We start from the raw sequence: 21,031 nt of genomic DNA on the forward strand, positions 1-21,031 counted from the left end.
GGAAAGAGGATGAAAGGAATCCGAACCTTCCAGGGGGTCAACACATCTATAAAGTTTGAAGTGTTGGATGGTCTTCAGGATTTGGCATATAGAATGGAATGGGAGGAAAACAGACTTTTGGACAGCTAGCTTCCAGCGTTACAAGCTAACTTACATGTTGAATCTCAAGTTGTAGTAAATAGTGTTGATAGACAAAGTAAATGTACATGTTTTATTGCTTCTGTGGGAATTAGTCACCACATGGTAAGTTCAAAGTGTGTAACTGCTATTATTGCTTATTGCACCATTACTCATAATGGGACTATTATATTCTACCACTTCAGGCAATTTGTGCCTATATTTGATTTATGTATGCTCAATTCTGAAAGCTTAAAATGGGTTACAGTGTTGAAGCCTATTTGAATGGTTAACACTGCTCTTTTATTCCTCTCTCTGTCTAAATCCCTGGCTATGAAATATCCGCAGAAGTTAGGAAAGAACGAAAGAAAGAAAGGCTTACACTTCTGGAAGATTGTCAGGCTGTGGCCTGCGCACATACAGCAGACTAAGTGCTAATAGCATGCCAGAGTACTGAGGTGGTAGAAAGGACTATATCCAGATTGCAAGCGAGGGGTTAGATTTTCCAGAGTTCCATTATGTCAGTAATTCCTTGTAAACAGAAAACAATTGCATGATGCAAAAGTCTAGGGCTGAAATTTCCCCCCACTTTGCTATTTTTTAAATCATCTGGGAGTTCTAACATAGGGGGGGGGCATCCATAATATAACTCCCCTTCCCCACAGTCTGAGGTGATATCTCACTCTACCACTTCAGTATTCTAACAAATTGTGCTCCATATGTAAATGAGGCATTTGAGTGTTCATGGGAAGGCATTCTATAGTTAAGATCAGTCACCAAGAATACCTGTCTGTATACACTTACATTCCTAAGTGAGATACAGAGGTGGATATTTGTAAGATGGTGCTCCTTATTGATCTTAGGGCCAAAAATTGTTTCTTTGGTATTTTGGAATGGGTAATATAGTACTGTAGACCTGACTAATGGAAGATCAAGGAGCAGTTCTGGTGGCATATCCAGATGTGCAACTGCTATGTGAACCTCCCAGACTAACTGATACCAATTCCTTGCTCTATCACTTCTCCGCTTTTGGCTTAGAGCTATAAACCAGCTGTGAAGTAACACTGCTACTTGAAAAGCTCTTAGAGTAAAATTGTGTTAGTGTTATTAAAATAATAACATGACACTTATTAATTCAGTAGTCTTAGAACTGCATACATTTTAAAAATAAGGTTGGTCTGAAATGGATCCTAAATACCTATTTCTTTGACTTAGCTTCTTTGAGGGGGGATTTCCAGTTAAAAATAACCTTTCAGACTTCTTTCCAGAAAAACTACAAATGCCCTAAAGCTGAGTTTTTGAGGGTTACATATTGGCTGGGAATCAGAGCTACATTGAAACATTGGGTTGGATCCAGCCAGTTTTTTCACTCAGTCTCACCCAACTCTCCTCCTTCCTACTGCCCCATCTCCTATAGCTTTAGTACATATATATCCCATGATCCCCAGCAAAAAAAAAAATTCGATGGTTAAAGGGGATCCTTTCCCTTTTTCATCTGCAGAAAACCTAGTTAGATCCAACCCACAATCTGATTTTCATTTACTTTTCTTTTAGTATCTGCAGTATACTTAATACAACACAGATTGTTTTTTTCTGGTGAAAACCTCCTCCATACACTAAATGCTAGAGGCTGTTTGTATCCCACTTCTTAAGATTCTGGATTTTTGTACTGATATCCTGACCCTCCTACTTAAAATTGTACTGATGCTTGATATTTCATTTAACTTTTTGATACTCCTTAAATGGTGAACCTGGGTCATGTGGTAAGGTTTATGATTTTGCTCCTAGGTTGTAGGCCTGTACCGTTTATGTGGCTCAGCAGCTGTCAAGAAAGAGCTCCGAGAAGCATTTGAAAAGGATAGCAAAGCGGTCACTCTCTGTGAAACCCAGTACCCAGATATAAATGTGATAACAGGTAATGAACTTGTTTTTAAGAAAGAGGTGAATATATGGTTAAAATATACAGAATGTCCCTGTAAAAGTAATGTTTTTTCCTTTTGTTGGACCAAGATGGAGCTTAGATATTACACTATGTAAGAAAGTCTTGAAAATACTTCTTAAGATAAAGTCTAAACAGTTACTATTTTTGGCTTGAATTCACCAGTAATTTCTGAAAATGAAAGGGATTTGCATTTGTGGGGGAAGACTTCTTCACCTCCCCCAACTGCCGCAGTCCAAAATGATCCCTGAGGTGCTGCTGCTGTGTGACATCTCCTGAAGAGTATGAGGGGGGAATCTGAGATCTACAGTGGGAAGGGGGGGGAAGCAGCAAAGATACCCCTGTTAAGCAGAAATCCTCTAGAGGATCCAAGCCTTTGCTAAAAGCTACATGTTTCTTCTGCAAGTGATGTGTTTCCCCCCAATGCCTTTTGAAGTCAATAGTACAACTTCTTGTGACATCGAGGGGGTATACACCTATTTATTTATTTATATTTAAAACATTTTTGCTCCCTTCCCACCCTATCAGTGTCCACAAGGTGACAAACTTAAGAAATGTGTATGTGTGTATAATATTCCAAAAAGAGGTGACTTTGTGCTATTCATGCGATTTCATCATATGATATTATCTGTCTTTTTCCCTCTTGTGAGCATAACAGGTTATCTATATTTATGCACAGCAATTTCATAACTTGATTTACTGCAAGGGGGATTATAAGTTCTAATGTGATACTGTTAACAAAGATAAAAGATGTCTGTTATTAATATTGGGTTACTTGACTGATTTCTAAACAATGAGCTTTCTTGAAATTCAGGTCCTGACACTGCTCTGTGCTCATCTGCTCTTCCGTGTAGTTCATATTTTTCTACAGTAGCATAGTTACAGTTTCCTTGTGGCTTTTTCCTGTACAATTCTAGTAGCACCCAGGAATCCGGTGGGTAGGCCCATTATGTAGCTCTTCCCTAGTGTCATTCTTCTTTCATAGACACCTTAGCTGGGAAGAGGGGGAAGGATAACTACCTCAATTCAGCACAGGCCTGGTTTTGTTTAGTTGGCTTTTGAGACATAGATTTGTCTGGGGTGACTATGATTGTTTTTTTTAGGGAATCAGTATAAGGAATATAAATTAATGCATGAGATTATTCAAATGATGTATTACTGAATTAGATTGTTTCAGTGTTAAGCAATAATAATAATAATAATAATACAGGTTTGGACTTTATGCCTCCAAAGTTGTCCTCTCCTGTGTAGCTCCTGGGGCTATGAATTAATAGAAATATTCAAACAAGTTTTAGAATTGCTGGGTCAGAATTTATAGTGTATAGTTTACTTGTCTTTGGGACCTGACCTCTGTGTCTGTAATTAACATCTTCTGTGCAAGGTTTTCAGTTTCTTTGTATGAGTGTTACATAAAATAATTAACATGAAAAGACTTTGGAGAACAGATAAAAGTCAATAGCAATTTGTTATGTAACTTTCTGTTTTAATAATTTATTTTGTAGAAAATATTTGTTGCAGGTTCTTTGTGTTTTCCTGCTTGACTCTTGTCTAATTGCAATAGTTCACAAAAGGCATTGGGCAATACCCTTCCACCAGTGCCCCTTGCCAGTTCAAGCACTTCTACTAATACATGCTACAGTTTTCCAATGCCCAGCATTTTTTTACTGTGGGGCGGGACTCGGGAGAGAGGCTCTTATCCTTTTCCTTACTCACTGTTTCCCTGTTCCAAGGCACCCCCAAGCAGCTTCTTCCCCTTCTTCTGAATACTTTTGTGTTATTCACCAAGTCAGGTCAGCGGTACATACATGCCAAGAAAACTCACATTCTTAGCTCAGTGTAAATTATGTAGTTGAAGGATAGCATCCTGAGAATTCTCTCTGGTATACATAAATTGGATTTTTGAGGCATTGGTTTGATTCATCTGATACTTTTTTCTGATTCTGTTTTCAGCCAGTTGAATAAAAACATTCATAGCTTTCTTTTTATGGAAAATTCTTGTTTGCCTCTCCTTTTTTCATTTTGGATGACAACAAATCTTGAGAGTGGAATTTCCTGTGGGATGGATATTTTCAAGCAACACCATTTGAATTATGGCTGTTTTTTGGGAGTCAGATGTCTGCTTTAATCTTGCCTCTTTTAATTTGAGCTTCTGCAGCTGCTTTTATTTGTGTGCTTAGGCTTGCTTTACAGCAATAAGCAATAAGTAAAATTTGAGAAGAGTCTTGATGGATTATACTGTCTGGTCCAGCAATCAGTTTCCAGCAGTGGCCATCCAGATGCCCCAGATAATACTCAAGCATGAGGCAACAACTCTGCTTTGTCTGTCTCAGCAACAGGTATTCAGAGGTATATTATCTCTGAACATGGATGTTCGATTAGCTACCATGGCTAGTAGCCATTTATAGGCCTATTCTCCATGAATTTGCCTAGTCTTCTTTGAGTGCCAAAACAACACAATATCTACATATGCAGAAGCTGGTGTGCCAGCAAACAAGGGGAGAGGAAGGCAAACCAATTGTATGAGGGGGAAATAATAGTTGCATAGATGTAGTCATGCACTTATAGATTTTTTTCCCCCAACATGGAAACATGGAAATACTTTGGCTTTGGAAATGTCACTATGAAACGTCAGTGGTTTTGCTTATAATACACATATTTAGGAATGTGATTGCAATGGATGAAGATAACAAAGATAATAAAACTCCTGTTTTGGAGGTGAAACAAGGGATCTGCCCTTCTGAGTAAAGTAGTCTAGCATGTTACTGTTTGGAATGCTAGTAGCTGGCTACTCTTGGCCTAATTCTTTCAACTACAGATTTTTGTTTTTATTTAGAAGATTAATGACTTGTAGAACTCTCAAAGTGAGTTACCACAGTATCCAAGTATGCAACCAGACTTCCCTCCATTGTGGCAGGATCCAGCTCTAGCTGAAGCTTTCTTTCTGAAGGAAAAGTTTATATTCAATTTTTTTAAAAAATATCATTTGCATTTCATTCATGAGCAGCAGTAGATCTGAAGTGACAAATAAGTCTGAATAGACCGATGGATCTTTAGGTTACTCTTAAAGATAAGATAGGGATCCCATTCCCCAGGTGGGGGCGGGGGATTCCCCGCTTTTGTGGGCTTCTGCTGGCCTCTGGCCAGCTGGCCGGCAGGAGGAAATTCCCCCCACCCCTGACAGTATGTGCAACTCACTGATGTCACCAGGAAGTGGTGTCAGCACATCGCTGACGTTGGGGGGAGGGAATGCTCTGCATTTTGGGCAAAACTCTGTGGTTTGAGGCCATTTTTACCATAGAGTTTTGCTCAAAAAGCAGAGTGTTTTCCCCAGCGTTGCCAATACGCTGACATCACTTCTGGGTGACATCAGCACATTGTGTGATGTCCCCGCCCCGGAACACCCCTCAAATCCTCCCGCCAGCGCAATGAAGGAACCTGGCAATTCTAAGATAAGGTCCCAGAACTCATTGATCCCATACACAGTTGGTTCCCTGTTTGGAGGGCTACAACCAGTAGTCTGCTAGGGGGCAGCCACCAATGAGATGGAACAACCAGCAAGTTATCTCCAGCAGATCTTACTGTGTAGGGCACTAATACATGGGAAAAGTCAGTTCCTCAAATACCTGTGCTATCAGTGGTTTCAAGGTACTTACTAGCGGTGTTCCCTCTAAGCTGAGTTACTGTGAGTTTTTTTTCCACCTCCGGCTCACAGATTTTTGTCTTAGCTCAGGAAGGATGGCTCCAGAGCAAACTAATTTATGCAGTAGCCAAATTGCTCGCTCACAACTTTAATGTCACTAGCTCATAAAGTAGAATTTTTGCTCACAAGACTCCATAGCTTAGAGGGAGCATTGTTTACGAGTACCTTTAATTTGGCCTGAAAACATATTGGCAACCAGAGAAGGGTAGAGTGAACTGACATAATATGTTCTCTGCAGCAAACACCAGAAACAAATCTGGCTTCCACATTCTGAAGCAAGTGTAGTTTGTGAACAGTCTTTAGGGCAGACCCATAAAGAGGGTTGCACAGTAGTCCGAACAAGAGATTACTTAAGGCAGGGGTGTCACTCATTTTTTATGAGGGCCGGATCTGACATAAATGAGACCTTGTTGGGTCGGGCATGTGTGTCATAAAATGTAATGCCAGGTAGCAGAGATATAAACTTCATAAAGGACACAGACAAATACAATTAAAGATTTTTTAAAACTTTAAATCAAACATGTCTCCAGTATACGATCAAGGCAGCCTGGCCAGGAAGCGAGCTCTGGCTGGTTCCCTCCCTCCCCCTCAGCCAATACTTTATCAGACTCTCTCAATCGCACAGGAAAGGCTTGCCTATCTATCCTGTGTGATTGAGAGAGTCTTGTAAAGTAAGCTGTGATGTAGCAGCAGCATAACTGGAAAAGGAAGCATGAAACAGCCAGGGACTTGTGGGCTGGATTGTAGCCCTACAAGGGCCTGATCTGGCCCCCGGGCTGCATGTTTGACAACCCTGACTTAAGGCATGCACCACAAAGGCCAAATCCTAGGAATTGAAGCAGCTGTTATAGCAGACGGAAACTGATAAAATACTGCATTGAATCCTACCACATTTTCTATTTTATCTCTTCCATTTCCCTTCTCACTTTAGCCATAGTTCTGTTTGGTTTTTGTCTACATGAGTCCCATAGGCAATGGAAAAGCTGCTAGGATCTGTAACACGCTAGTTAAGGAACAAACTTTAACAAAATGTTTCCAAGTGGTTTCTTTCCCTTGATCACTGCAAATGTAGTTTGGTGGGCCAAACTGCAACACAATATGCTTCATGAGTGCAACTGTCACAGTCTCCACTCTCTTATTTTTCAATGGTTGTGCCACCACATACTTTGAAAAAGTACCATATGTTAGCAGCAAGTACTGATTCCCTGTTGGCCTTTCTGGTAGTGTGCCTTTCAGATCATCTGGAATGGATTCCCATGGTTTTGCAGGTGGTGGCATGTCCCCTGATTGGGTTCTCTCTCGTCTTGCTGATGCTTTCTTTTATTGGCACAAGAGAAAAGATTGCACCCATTCTGCAACATTCTTTGGCATGGCAATAAAAAAATTCTTATACCTGAAGCAATGCTCCCTCTAAGATGTGGAGTCTTGTGAGCAAAAATTCTATTTTGTGAGCTACTGGCATTAAAGTTGTGAGCAAGTGATTTGGCTACTGCATAAATTAGTTTCCCCTGGAGCCATTCTTCCTGAGCCAAGACAAAAATGTGTGAGCCAGAGGCTAAAAAACTGTGAGCTAGCTCACACTAACTCAGCTTAGAGGGAACACTGAGAAGTATATTTTCATATCCCAAGTGACCTGCTGTTTCATTATCATGTAGGAATTCTGGTGCTATTATCTGTAAGGGTGGTGGCACAACAACTGTGTGACCCTCATAAACAAGTAAGTTTGAAACAGGATAAATAGATCATATTTCCTGATATAGACCACATTTCCCCATTCTAGGTTTCTTTTGAGATATATACTGATCAGGGTCCTTGCACTGCTCCTTGTCAGTGTTGTTCCAGGACCAGGCTGCATCTATTTTCTCTGCTCCCGCGTAGCGTAGAGTATCTGCAACCACATTGTGATGAGCTGTCAATGTATATTCAGACAGTTTGTGGATCCAACTCCATAGAAGTCTTCTGGATTGTGCTTTCTAAGTAGCCACTGCAGAGCACAGTGGTCTGTATAAACTCTGAATTCTGTATCAGTAAATAAGGCTGATAAGCTTTGAGAACCTCCATTAGAGCTACACATTCTAGTTCTGTTGCTGAATGTATTTTTTTTCTCTCATTCAATTTTTGGCCACCTAAAGCTACAGTTCTTCGTCTTCCCGGTTCATCTGTTTGTTCTAGTGAAAACCCCACAGCAACCTTTGAGGCATCACATGTAAGAATAAATGGGCAGGATGGATTTGTGAATTTAAAGACTGCAGAACCTTCCTTCAGTGACTCAAATTCTGCTGGCTGAGGTTCAGATTTTTTAATGTTCACAGTCAGGAGAGGTATCTGGAAATTATCCAAGAACAGATGTGTGTTGATGAGTCCAGGTGTCCTTGAGGTACCTCTGAATAAAATCTTCTCCAAGAAAAAGAGCACTAGAAATCTCCATAGACCCTTGGAGTGGGAGGCTGAATCAGGCCAATGGCCCATCCAGTCCAACACTTTGTCACACAGTGGCCAAAAATACCAGGTGCCATCAGGAGGTTTAGCAGTGGGGCCAGGACACTAGAAGCCCTCCCAGTGTTGCCCCCCCCCCAAGCACCAAGAATACAGAGCATCACTTGCCCCAGACTGAGAGTTCCTATCTATACCTTGTGGGTAATAGCCACTGATGGACTTCTGCTCCATATGTTTATCCAGGGCTATTTTGGTGTTCCGGCTAGCCCTGCCTCACCTCCTTAGCCCCGCCCACTCCCAACAGTCCCCGTTTGGTGGGTGATCTGCTTGCTGGCCACTGCTGCGTCCCACCTCCTGAGCCTACAGACTGAGGTCAGCAGCAGCAGCCTGGATGTTGCTGCACTGGGAGCTGAGCCCAAGAGGTAAGACAGGTATTTTTTCCCCTTGAAGCTGGCTGGCCAGCTGGCCGGTCAAGCTTTTGTTGAGACCCAAGCTGTGTGAGGCAACTATTCCCTCAGTCCGGGCCCATGCAGCAGCAGCACATGGCTGCTGCTGCACTTTTTGGAGCTCCCATGGGCGGGCCCTCGCAGGTGATGCCCAGAAGAGCTGGGACTTCAAAGGGAAGGACATGACTCCACACTTGTTTTCCCTTTCCTTGCTCTGTGCATCCACAGGGCACGCTGCTGGCCTCACTTCGGGATCTCCCAGTGCCTCCCGGCCATCTGTCACCCCATGTCTCCCAGGCCGGCCTCTTGGTGGCCTTCAAGCCCTGGTCGCAGCCTTTGCTCCTGGGCCCGGGCTCATCCTTGGCCCCCGCCATGGGAACTGGGCCTCCTCTTCGCTGGGCGCTGGCTGCGCCAGTCATCCGGCCGCTGTGTCACTGCCTGCCTGCTGCTTAGCTGAGCCTTCCTGCCGCTGCCACTGCCCTGGGTAAATGTGGTGTGAGGGGGCTGCCATGGGGGTGGCTTTCCCTCCCCCGGGCCCTGTCACGACAGGGCCCGTGGGGCAGGGCAGAGAGGGGGAGTTCACAGTCCAGTCTGAGAGTCAAGCCAGAGAGAGAGCAAAACAATGAGAGCAAAAGTCCCAATACATAAAGCCAGGCTGTAGTCAGAGTGTTACTGAGAGTCAGAGTCCAGATAGGCAAGCATCGAAGTCAGGGTGCAGAGCCGAGGATCAAGAGCCAGGGGGTCGTCAAAACGCGAACTGGAGTCAGGAGCCAGAAAGTCAGTCAGTAGCCGGATACCAGGAACAGAGTCAGAGGTGCAGAGGGATGAGTTTGCCAGCACGATTAGCCAGCAGTCAGTGACCTATTCAAATAGCTCGCTGGGTTGTTAACTCATTAGTGCCTCATTAGCACTGTGTCGCGAAGTCCTTGATCCCGCTAGAACTCCAGGCTTATTGATCTCCAACCGCGCAAGCGTGCCTCTTTGCGTCTGGTTGCCAAGTCCCGGCATCTCCGGTCCCTCGGCCGGTCGACAGGTGGTGGAGAATCGGGTGGCGTGCTGCTGGGGCCAGGCACTGCCTGATCGGTTTCAGGTGCAGGCTGTTCTGGAGGCTGGTGCTCATCCTTTCCGGTACTTAGGTTTGACAAAGACTCCCGTGCCTCCGATGGTGTTAAAGCATGGAGTCCTCAGTTTTAGAACTCCCAGGTACCGGGTCGGGGGCAGGCATGACAGGCCCCCCGCCCTTCCTTTCTCCCAGTGGGAGTCCCGGGGGAAGCCGGGACAGCCCTTTGCAGCCTTCACTTCACCGTCATCAGCATCAGTCGAAGCCCCGCTTTGCTTCTGTTGTGGCGGGGAGGTTGCGGGGGTGGGCGGGGGACTGGGGGTCGACCTGCAGCCATGCTCTTGGGGCAGGCAGTGCTGGGGGGGGGGCTGCCAATGCACATCTCAGGGCTTGGGGGGGGGGGTTGCCAATGCACATCTCAGGGCTTGTCAGTGAGAGATCAGAAGACTGGTGACACCCTAATGGACCAAAAGGAGGAGGAATTTCTGTGCTCTAGCACCAGCTTGCTATGCACATTCATGCAACTTTTCAGAGCCATGCATAGTGACCAATTTTTAAAAACAGCCTGTCGTGAAGGATATTCTCCACTTACGCAAATATGTCTGGGTTTGGTCCTTGATGGCCCACTGGTCTGCTCTTTGTTTAAAAAAGCCTGGCAGGAGTGAGAGTTGTACTTGCTAAGCCTGTTTGAAAGGTGAACATGAGACAGATATGCAGAGAAATAGTTTTTCATTGGACTTGGCTGGCAGAGGTTCTAAGGGATTTCTGTGTGCCATTTAGTTCTGGAGTTGCTTTGGAACTGATGTTGCTGTGAATCTAGTTGTGCCATGCTTCCTTGTCAGACCTGTAATAATTCCTATACATTTCTGAACAGATTACAAAGCGAAATAATTTCCAGTGGGTGCTAATTCTTCAAACCACCAACTGACATTGTAAAGAAGAGGGGTTGGAATGTCCCATGACCCAGGGAAGGAGATGTGTGAAACACAATTATACCCTTCCTAAACAAGTTTTCAGTTGACACTCTGATTTTGCAAAGTAAGCAAATTCAGTAGTCCATCTACTCCAGCATCCTGTCTCACACAGTGGCCAGCCAGTTCCTCTGGAGGGCCAACAACAGGGCAGAGAGGCCGAGGCCTTCCCCTGATAAGAACATCAGAAGAGCCCTGTGGATCAAACCAGTGGCCTACCCAGTACATCATCCTTCCTCCCCCCTCATCCCAATCGACTAACTTTCTTCCTATCCCTTTTCTTTTTCTCTTTCTGTCTTCCCCTCCCCCTTCTTCTTTCCCCTCCTTTCTTCCCCCCCTTTTTTTTCTTTCCTTCCCTCCTCCTTCCTTTTCTCTCATATCAACTTGATTTCTCCTTCCAGTTTTTCTGGTGAGCAGGGGTCATTTCGTAGAAAAAGAGCTAGGGGAACTCATTAGCATAACTCATTAGCATATGCCACACCCCCTGACATCACCGGAAGTGTGTCATAAGGCCACACCCCCTGACATCACCGGAAATGTGTCATAAGGCCACACATTTGTCTTCGTCACCAATGTTAGCAATTGTGTTTACTGCTGCTGCAGTTTTCATCTCTATTTTTAACTAAATGATGCCATCGTGAGTACAGGTAACACTGCCCTCGCCCTGTTCAAACATCATTACATAGCAAAACCACTGGATACAAGGCATCAGCGGGAAGCATTTTTGCAGTTTCATCTCAAATACATTTAAGAGTGGGCCTTTGAGCCTCTCTATAAAATTTGCCATGCTCCTTTGCCCCACTCCCCTGACACCTTGCTAGAACTTTCCTCCCATTTCAAGGACAATTGGAGCTAGTGCCACCTCTCTCTCTCTCTCTCTCTCTCTCTCTCTCTCTCTCTCTCTCTCTCTCTCTCTCTCTCCCCTTCCTCCCCTCATCTGTTTTCTCTTACTCTCTCTCTTTCCCCTATTTAATTCCCTCTTTTCACCTCCCCCCTCCCTCTCTCAAGTTAGAATAAAACAGCAAAAGGTGGGTGTGGCTGGACAACCACACTTCTAGTAACATGGGGTGTGTGGCCTAATATGCTAATGAGTTTCTGCTGTTGGGTGTGGCATATTATGCTAATGAGTTCCTGCTGGGCTTTTTCTACAAAAAGAGCCCTGTTATCCAGTTCCCTCTTAAAGCCATCCATGCTTGTAGCCGCTGCCACCTCCTGTGGCAGTGAATTCCATGTGTTAATCACTCTTTGGGTGAAGAAGTAACCCGACTGCTTAGCAATTTCATGAGTGCCCACGAGTTCTTGTATTGTGAGAAAGGGAGAAAAGTACTTCTTTCTCTACCTGCTCTATCCTATGCATAATCTTATAAACATGTTACTTGTTAAAAATAATTTTGGTGAATCCTTGGCATCATTCTCTTTAAAAAGCTGCTTCTTATTTGCTGCTGGTGGCTTAAAAAAATTAAATGTGAGTTGTCCTCTGTTTTTCCCACAAGAGATTCTCAAGGCATTTTCTCCACGGAAAGCTCTCCAGTTTGTCAAAGAATGAACATTTAATCATTAAACCTTGACTAAGAAATCCAGCTACGGCTGGCACTGGCTTATGCACAATTCAGTGAACTTGTGATTCAGAATAATGTGCCCTGCCAGATTTGAAAGCTGGCTAGTTTCTAATAGTGCTGCATCATGTCTCCTTCCAGCCATGTGAATTCTTATCTTGGAGTAAAGCATGTCATAGAGTTAACAGTTCAGTGGGTTTGAAAAATGAGAAATTAATGAAGTGGATTGTGGAAAGTATGTGTTTCTGCTTGCTGCCTGTTCTAATTCTATGCAGACACAGCGGTTGTATCAAGGAAAACGCAGCTGTTGGGAGACGCAAGTCCATAAACAGAGCTGCCACTTCTCACTGGGCTCATTTAGTGAAAGGGGTGTGTGGGTCAGAGGGCTCACAAGTGATTTTGTTCAGGAATTAAGCAGGAGAAAGTGTTTTGAGAAGGAAATGCCAGGTGACTGTATTGCATAGCTCAGTGCCGATGCTATTAATAGAAGGCCCAAGCGGTGCCTCTGAATTGCATGCTTTAAAATATAGGTCAGATTCCTGTCCTCTCACTTGTGTATTTGGCTGCAGTCTTCAAAACTGTTTCTAAACAACAAGGTGAAATAAGTCTTCCTGAGGGCCTTTGTTTGCCAGCATTATATTCCAAAACCTGTAATGTGTAGAGATCAATTTCTGCCAATTTGGTTCACTAAAGTTGATATTTTATGGTCTATAAATATCCCCTGTCTTTACGCTAAATATGCGTGTAAAATGCCACTCATTAGCCTGCTGATTTTTCTTATGTCTCAGTACAGTTGGCAGATTTAATACTGAACAGGGTTCCTGTGTCTTTTAGTAGCTGCGTATTTTTTTTCTTTTTAAATTCTAAGAGTTCATTAAGAGCTTTTTAGTGTCACATCATGATTATACAATGAGACTTTGCATTCTGATTGGTTCCAATATTCCTTGACATTGAAATTATGTACTCCTTAGGGCTTTTTGAGCTCCCCCACCTTTCAGTGAGGAGTCAAGATGGAATCCCTCTCAATACTTTTAAGGATTTTGCTCTTAACAAGTCTTCAATGAACACAGTTCACATTACAGTTGGGTCATAGGGCAGGATTTGTGGTAGGCACACTGAGTCTTGCAACAAGTCCTGCTTTGTTGAAAAACACTCAGCAGTGGTATTTCTGTCATGGTTCAGGGATTAACAGGGCCTTTATTTGGCAGATACTTCAACTAGTATCTGAGCTTTCATACTTTCAGCTCTCTTTGTTTTCATCCTGTGTTAAATAGTGCTATTTATTAAAGAGCAGGCCACGCGTATCTAGTTGGTTGATGTCTCATAAACAATATGGGGGGCTTTTAAATTAAAAACTGATAACTGAGCTGGAACTTCAATACATTTATAAAATAAGATTTTTGGATTTCTGTGCCTGTATATTTTTGCACAAATATTGGTAAATACTTGAGAGTATGTTTGGAAGTGTGTGTGTGTACGTGCATTGCTCCCACAACTAGTAGGATGGAGTCATTTGCAACAAGGCTACTTTCAAGCTTCATTCAGTTCACTTGGCATATGTAATTTTGTTTCAGCTTGGATGCTTATAGTGAGTTTCTTCAAGCAAGTATGTTATTGCTTGGCTTGAAATACATGGGATTGCAAGTTCTGTGGAACAAAATGGGCAGCATTTGTGATTAAATTAGTTTTTCATAAGCATGTGATGGTATTTTGTAAAACATCTATCCACATGGGATTTTTTGTTACAGGCCATAACAGCTGGATTGTGGTGAAATAAGCATGTACTCTAATTATTATACATTTGCTGTTTTCTCTCAAGGACATAAAACCTAGAGTGGTAGAACATTAACAATGTTGGTGTTCAAAGCACCGATTTATGTGATTCTTAAGGCCAAAATGAAGCAACGTTGAAAGCATCTACCTCTGAAGATACTGGCATGCTGCCAAAGAAAACTGGGTGGGGGTGGGGCAGAGATGAGAGTTGTACTTGGCTAGACACATAAGGAGCAAGCTGAGCTTCAGCGGCACTGCCAGCGCCTCAGGGGTTTGCCTTGGACCCAGCTGGCATCTGTGCAGGTCTGGGAGGCAATGGCAGGCAGAAATACCAGTGCCATCAAGAGGTCCACCAGTGGGGCCAGGACATTAGAAGCCCCCCCACTGTTGACCCCCCCAAGCACCAAGATGACAGAGCATCACTTGCCCCAGAGTCCCTATCTATACCTTGTGGCTAATAGCCACTGATGGACCTCTGCTCCATATGCTTATCTAATTCCCTTTTGAAGCTGTCCATGCTTGTAGCCGCCACCACTTCCTGTGGCAGTGAATTCCAAGTGTTAATCACTCTTTGGGTGAAGAAGTACTTCCTTCTGTGGCTTTTACTTCTGAAAGGAGTCTAGAAATCTGCAGGAGAAATTTGGTATTTATATCTGTTAATGTGAAGAATGGCAAGCTGGAGTGAAACAGTGAAGAATGAGAATGAAAGAGGGGATAAGGATCAGCAGAGAAGTGAAAAGAGCATGTTGTCCTAACAAGCCTTATTTCCTAGTTATCAGTTCTAAAGTAACTAGAATTCTGTTACTGTAGAACGTAACTCAGTAGAATTCACATGTTAAGATTTGGCCCCCTACCTTGACTCAGCCAGTCTAACCACATGGATCCACGCCACACTGCACATGGGTCAGTCCTTGAAGACAACCCAGGGACTCCAGCTCAGCTATTATCAGAAGCTAGGTGGAGTATGCACATTACACCCCCTCCGCAGTCACTGCTCATCAGCTACCGGGTTCAAATCAAGGTATTGCCTATCACATACAAAGTCTTGCATGGCCTTAGACTTTCATATCTACAGAACTGTCTCTCCTCCTATGTTCCGCCATGACAGCTCTGCTCATCTGTTCAGGGGCTCTGGAGGTGCCACCATGCAAATGCAACAACTGCATGTTCACATGCTTTCTCTGTTATGGCCACCTCCTTGTGGAATGGCTTCCCAGAATTGCTCCACTCTCCTGTCATTCCAAAAATTATGCAAGTCGTTCAGGAGAGCTTTTCTATAAAGGTAATAGGGTTATACTAAAAGAGAACAGTTCAGGAGGGCATGCTACAAAGGGAAAAGACTGTGGATTATACCACTTATTATGTACAGGACATATTATGATCAGCTTGCTGCATGTGTTACCCTTTTGTCATTTCATTGTTTTCTACTGATATAATACTATTTTTCTTCATTATATCCACACTCTGCATCATGCCTAATATTCTAAACTCATTCAGATTTTGGTAATCTTAGTCCTAGTACATTGCTTATTTGTTGGTTCCTCCTATTGATTGTATTGACATACAGCATGTTTATTAGATAGCTCTTTGTATGGACTGTTATCAGTTATGTGTACCCTGTATTATGCTTTTAGTCTCATTAAGATAGGCAGACTATAACTGCAATAAATAAATAAATTTTGCTGAATATTTATGGTGGAGAGATTTGAACTGGTAAAAAGGAAAATTTGCATCCATTAATAGTGATAACTGATGTAGCAGACTAGCTACATTAATAAAACATGGCTATTGAAGACTAAAGGTGGCATAATGCTGTGACAACTGCTCCTGATTCATTGCTTAGGTGTTCTTCATGTTGGCAATCACACTGAATGTATAATCACAACAACTAATTGTTTTCAGATGTGAGAATCGGCATTTGTGATGGACTGTACTTTTAAAAGCTTAGAAGTGCTATACAAAGGTAAAGGGCTGTGAAGGGTTAATTCTTCACAGAACCAGAGAGCCTTGAGTGACGGGCTGCTCCAAGGAATCTGATTGGTTAGCATTAGCTAAGCAGAGAAAGGCTTGAGAGCTGAATGCTGAGAAGAAGTTCAGTCTGATTTCAGCTAAGAAAGAGTCAAGTACTGACAGTGTCTGAATTTGGCCCTGACTGAGAGCAGGTTAACACAGATGGAGTACTGGAGAAGTTGGCAAGAAAGAGTGGGTAGTTAAACAAAGACTCCCATTCGGGCCAAGGAAAGGGGATAGATCTTCTAATGAAAGAAGAATTTCCCTACCCAGTCAAAACATGGAGATAGCTCTGAAGAGTGGAGAGATCACTGGTCTGGTGTGGCTAGAGACTGCCTTGTGAAATCTTAAGAGTCAGTTAAAACTCAAGAAGAGCACTGATGTGTTTAGAGAAGGGGTTTGGGAACTGGATAGAGTGTCCCAGCCTTCCAGAAACCAAAAGAGTAAATGTATACTCAAAGAAAGTGTACTGGAGTGTTTGGGAAACACTGAAATAAAAGCCCCTCATCATAAAGATTTTTAGTCACTGTGAATAGCTTAAGAAACTCTCATTAACCTGAAGGAGATGAACTGTAGTCTGCATCTACTGATTTTACCTCAGAGTTATTTATTTGAGTTACCTCAGAAATTTTACTCCTGATTCCACCTGATCTTTCCTTCTCTATGTTGAATAAAATATTTTGTTACTTTTGAACTTCCAAAAGCCTTGAGTGCCATTTCAGTGGTTGAAATTAAAGGGTGATTTGACATATGTTAAATCAGTTGCTTCTGTGCTTGTATGGTAAGCAGTTTGAGGACTTTCTGCTTTGATCATATGTTCCCAGCATACACATTGAGTCGTCTGCTAACTTTGCAGTTCATACATTGTACTTCTTCTGCATCTCATTAAGGTGTCCTCAAGGATTATTTAAGAGAACTGCCTTCCCCCTTGATAACCAAACAACTCTATGAAGCAGTATTGGATGCCATGGTGAAAAACCCATTGAAAATGACAACAAATGGATGTGATAATGACCCTAGTGATTCTGAGCACACAGTGTCCCTCTTGGATTGCCTGCCGGACATTGAGAAGGTAAACCCTGAAGGCCTCTATGGATAGTTACACATGTCTAATAGGTCTTGGGCTTGTTTGTTTAAGTTTGTATTAAATTGTGCATAAACCGTACCCCAGGATGATTGCAAAAGTTGTTGCAGGGTGGGGCCATAAGTGGTCCAGTGACTTATTCTCAACCATTTTCATCTCTGTACTGTTGAGTTTCTCTAATGTTAGATGGTATCTGCTGGCATCCTTCTCCTACACATTTATTTTTTTTATCTCATATGAAGCAGCAATGCACTAGTTTGTGAGTCTTTTTTTTTTGTAAGAGCATAATAGTTGCCATGCCAGAGGTCTGTACTCTAGCAATACTTAGTCAAATGTCTCAGTAAAGCTCTCTAGCAGGGTGTGATGGTGTCAGCTCCTGTTAGTCTCAAGCATCTGGTAAACACAAGAGTGTGCATTTAAATACCGGAATTCCATCACCACAGCCTGTGGCAAAGAAAACAGCCCTGTCGCTGCTAAAGAGCAAGAGTGATGGGCTGAGTCTTCAGTTCAGATATCACTTCAGCTACAAATTGTGTTGCCTTGAGCAAGCCGAACATTGAGAAGGTAAACCCTGTAGGCCTTTATGGATACCCTGATTGGTAGCACAGGCATGGTAATACTTGGCTAGTTTCCAGACAGTTGTAATGATTGCAGAGCAGCTGTGTTCCAAGCATTTTAAGTAGTGTTATTAGTTATGTGCTTGTTGAATGAAGACCTGTGATTTCTGTTGTCATTCAATTTTCTTGGATGACCTCAAATTCTGGTGTGCAGGTATAGAGGTTATAGTTTAATTGTCTTTAACCTTTATATAATTTCTCATAGTTCCATAAACTGTAGGAAATCCCTCAAACTTAATATCTAAATAATATAAATGAAGGGTAATAGAGAGTGCAGATTTCTGAATAAAGCTGTACCTATACAGTCAGTGTGGCAGTAAGTAGCAATGGATATTTGCAGTAATCAAGAACAGCTACTAAGCAATCACTTCTCTCTTGGAGTTCCCCAGTTGTTATCCAACTAGTGATCTGCTTTAAAAAGGAATGATTGTTCTCATTGCCAAAGAGATAAGTGGATTTTAATCGGAACCATGACTTGCCTCTTTTTCATTAGAAACCAGAAAGCAAAATTCCAGCCATGTGTGCATGTGTTTTATTTATTTATGTATTTATTTATTTATTGTTTATATTTATATTCCGCCTTTCCAGATATCTGGCTCAAGGCGGCTAACAACATTAAAATGGCATAAACAACCAAGTTAAAACAATTAATAAATACCATACCAGTTAAAACAGCACCAGTTGCAGTTAACCCAACAGAAATGGCGGTAATCCAAATCCCATCCAACGATAGGGGTAGCGTCCAGCGGAATCTCAGGCCCGAGGGTGTTCTAAAATTTCAGACCAGACGATGTTCCAGGGCACACTCACTCCATTTTACAGGCCCTGCCGAACTGTAAATGTACGTTCAGATTTGAACCTTTGTCAGGCAGATAGGTTTTGGCTAGGGTTGCCAAGTCATTTTCGCCCCGCGGTGGGGGGCTCCCGGATGGTGTCTCTTGCGTGCTCGTGCGCACGCAAGAGTTTCCCCTCAGATGGCTGTGGCCCCGCCCCCAGTGTGCCCGGCATCATCACGTCACCTCCGGGTGATGTGCACGCCGGGGTGGGGTTTCCCCAGGGGCCTGATTTCGCGGCGGCGGAAATCGGGCCTCCAAAGCGGGGGGAAATCCGCCCCCCGGGGGGACTTGGCAGCCCTAGTTTTGGCCAGTACAGTGATCATTTTTGAATAGTAAGCAATTAGTGCTCAGATGTTGGTCATACTTTGTGAAATTTATGGGATTGTGCAATAGCTGTAAAATGTCAGTGGCTGAAAACAAAGGAGAGGCTTGCACAGTGAATATTTAATAATCAATCAACAATTGTGTTCATTTTGACTGTCTTAGTATAAATAATTGTATTGATTTGGATAAGCCAGCATATGGTGATCTCCCCCCTCCCAACGCAACTATAACTTTTGAGCTTCTGTAACTAAAAACCACTGCTTCACTTAACGTCACATATAGTTGGCACATACTGGATTGCAATATGGAGTTCTATTCTTCAGTCAAAGAGTGCTCCAATGCAATGAAATAGCTTTTCTGCTTTATAGGCAAGCAACTGTACAGAGGTATTTTTATTTCCAGATGTAATGACTTAACACTGTAGTCTTACAAAAAAGTCTGTTTATTTTTCTTCCGTGTCTTACCCTTTCCATACCCCTCTGCTTTCATTTCAATCTTAAGCATGCATCCTTAGAAGCGAATTTAACTGAAATCAACAGGAGTGACTTCTGAGTAAACATGTGAATAAAATATTGCCTTTGAGTTGAACATACATTATAGAACCAGATTAATTTGTTTTAACCAATACCAAATTTATTTCCCATTGCTTTACAGTTGAGGTATAATTTGAACTTAAATTTATTTATTTTAGTATTATTTACTTTGCACTGAAGAACTACTGAGATGGGTGTATTCAAGAAAAAAGTATAGAATTATGTTTGACTATCAAGGAAGTCAAGGAAGCCATAAAAAGCAAAAAAGGCTTATTTTCAAAAGTGGAAGATTGCCCTGGTCAAGGTGAACAGAAAGACCTCAAGGTCTGGCAAAAAAGAAAAGAAAAGCAAGTTGACAATAAGGCAAGCAAAAAGGTGATTTGAAGAGTGGATGGTGAAAAACATTAAGGCAAAAAAAATGAGTTTCTTCTTCATCAGGAGCAGGAAATTGGCCAGGGAGGTGGTTGGGCCTTTGGAATACAAGAGTATGAAAGGATTGCTTAAGGAAGATGGGAAGATGGCAGATAAATTAAATGATTTTTTTGCATTCGTTTTCATTGTGGAAAAGGTGGGGCACATACCCATGCTGGAGCTGCTGTTTTTAGGAAGGGTGTCTAAAGAACTGAGTCAAATTGGGATAACTAGAGAGGATGTTCTAGCATTACTTTGCAAACTGAAAGTCATAAAGCCTGTAGGTTCCAGATGACATATACCCAAGGGTTCTTAAAGAACTTGTGGTGTATTCGAAAAGGCTTACATGAATCGCCGCATTAACTCCATGATAAGCACGAGCCAGAGGAAGGCTCCTCCGAGCCAACTTGCTATTGGTCGCTCCACAACAGCGACCAATCAGAACCGTACAATTCCCTGCGAGGGAAGAACTTTCATTGGACGTTATCTGCACAACCTCATTGGTTGTTTATTGTAAATAGGTGTGGCTACTTTAGCCCAGGAATGTTTAAAAGGAGCCTAGCTCCCAATGTTAAGCTGTTCTGGTTATGACTTCTTTCAAGCGCTTTGTCGTACCTACAATAAAGCTGATCACTATTGTTGAAATCACTCTCCGGCTCTTTGTTAGCGGCGATCTAACAGAACTCATTTATGAAATTGTTGATCCTACTGGCAAGTATTTAACTTGTTGCTAAATTAGGCCTCTGTGCCAGATGACTGGAACTCTTCAGTCTAGAAAAAAGATGGCTAAGGGTAGACATGATAGGAATTTATAAAATTATGCATGGTGTGCAGAAAGGGCCTAGGAGGATCTGCCCCCTCCGAACTAAAACTTGGAGGAATAGGTTCAGAACAGACAAAAGCAAATACTTCTTTACTCCACAGGTAATTGAACTGTGGAATTCACTGCCAAAGTTGGTAGTGATGGCCATAAGTATAGATAGCTTTAAAAGTGGGTTAGACAGTTTAATAGGGAAGAGGGTCTGTCAGTGGCTACTAGCCATGGTGACTGAAGAGAAGTTCCATATCCAGTGCTGATAGTAGTAGCAGGGAAGGGCATTGGCCTCTATCCCCTGTTGCTAGGGTTGCCAGCCTCCAGCTGGGACCTGGGGATCCCCAGGGATTACACCTTACGTCAGAGATCAGTTCCCCTGGAGAAAATGGAAGCTTTGGAGAGTG

The 21,031-nt window shown here is 42.7% G+C and overlaps 1 protein-coding gene across 1 annotated transcript in view; it reads left to right on the forward strand.

The window, feature by feature from the left end:
• Positions 1 to 21,031, forward strand: part of SYDE2 (synapse defective 1, Rho GTPase, homolog 2 (C. elegans)) — a 50,524-nt gene that overhangs the window by 21,104 nt on the left and 8,389 nt on the right. The window contains exons 5-6 of the mRNA XM_015410496.1: positions 1,906 to 2,032; positions 16,899 to 17,080. Of these exons, the coding sequence (XP_015265982.1) occupies positions 1,906 to 2,032; positions 16,899 to 17,080 (309 nt within the window). The remainder of the gene's footprint in view (positions 1 to 1,905; positions 2,033 to 16,898; positions 17,081 to 21,031) is intronic.

Source organism: Gekko japonicus, unplaced genomic scaffold (assembly GCF_001447785.1).
Source record: "Gekko japonicus isolate JY-2015 unplaced genomic scaffold, Gekko_japonicus_V1.1 scaffold2418, whole genome shotgun sequence".
Classification (NCBI taxonomy): Eukaryota; Metazoa; Chordata; class Lepidosauria; order Squamata; family Gekkonidae; genus Gekko; species Gekko japonicus.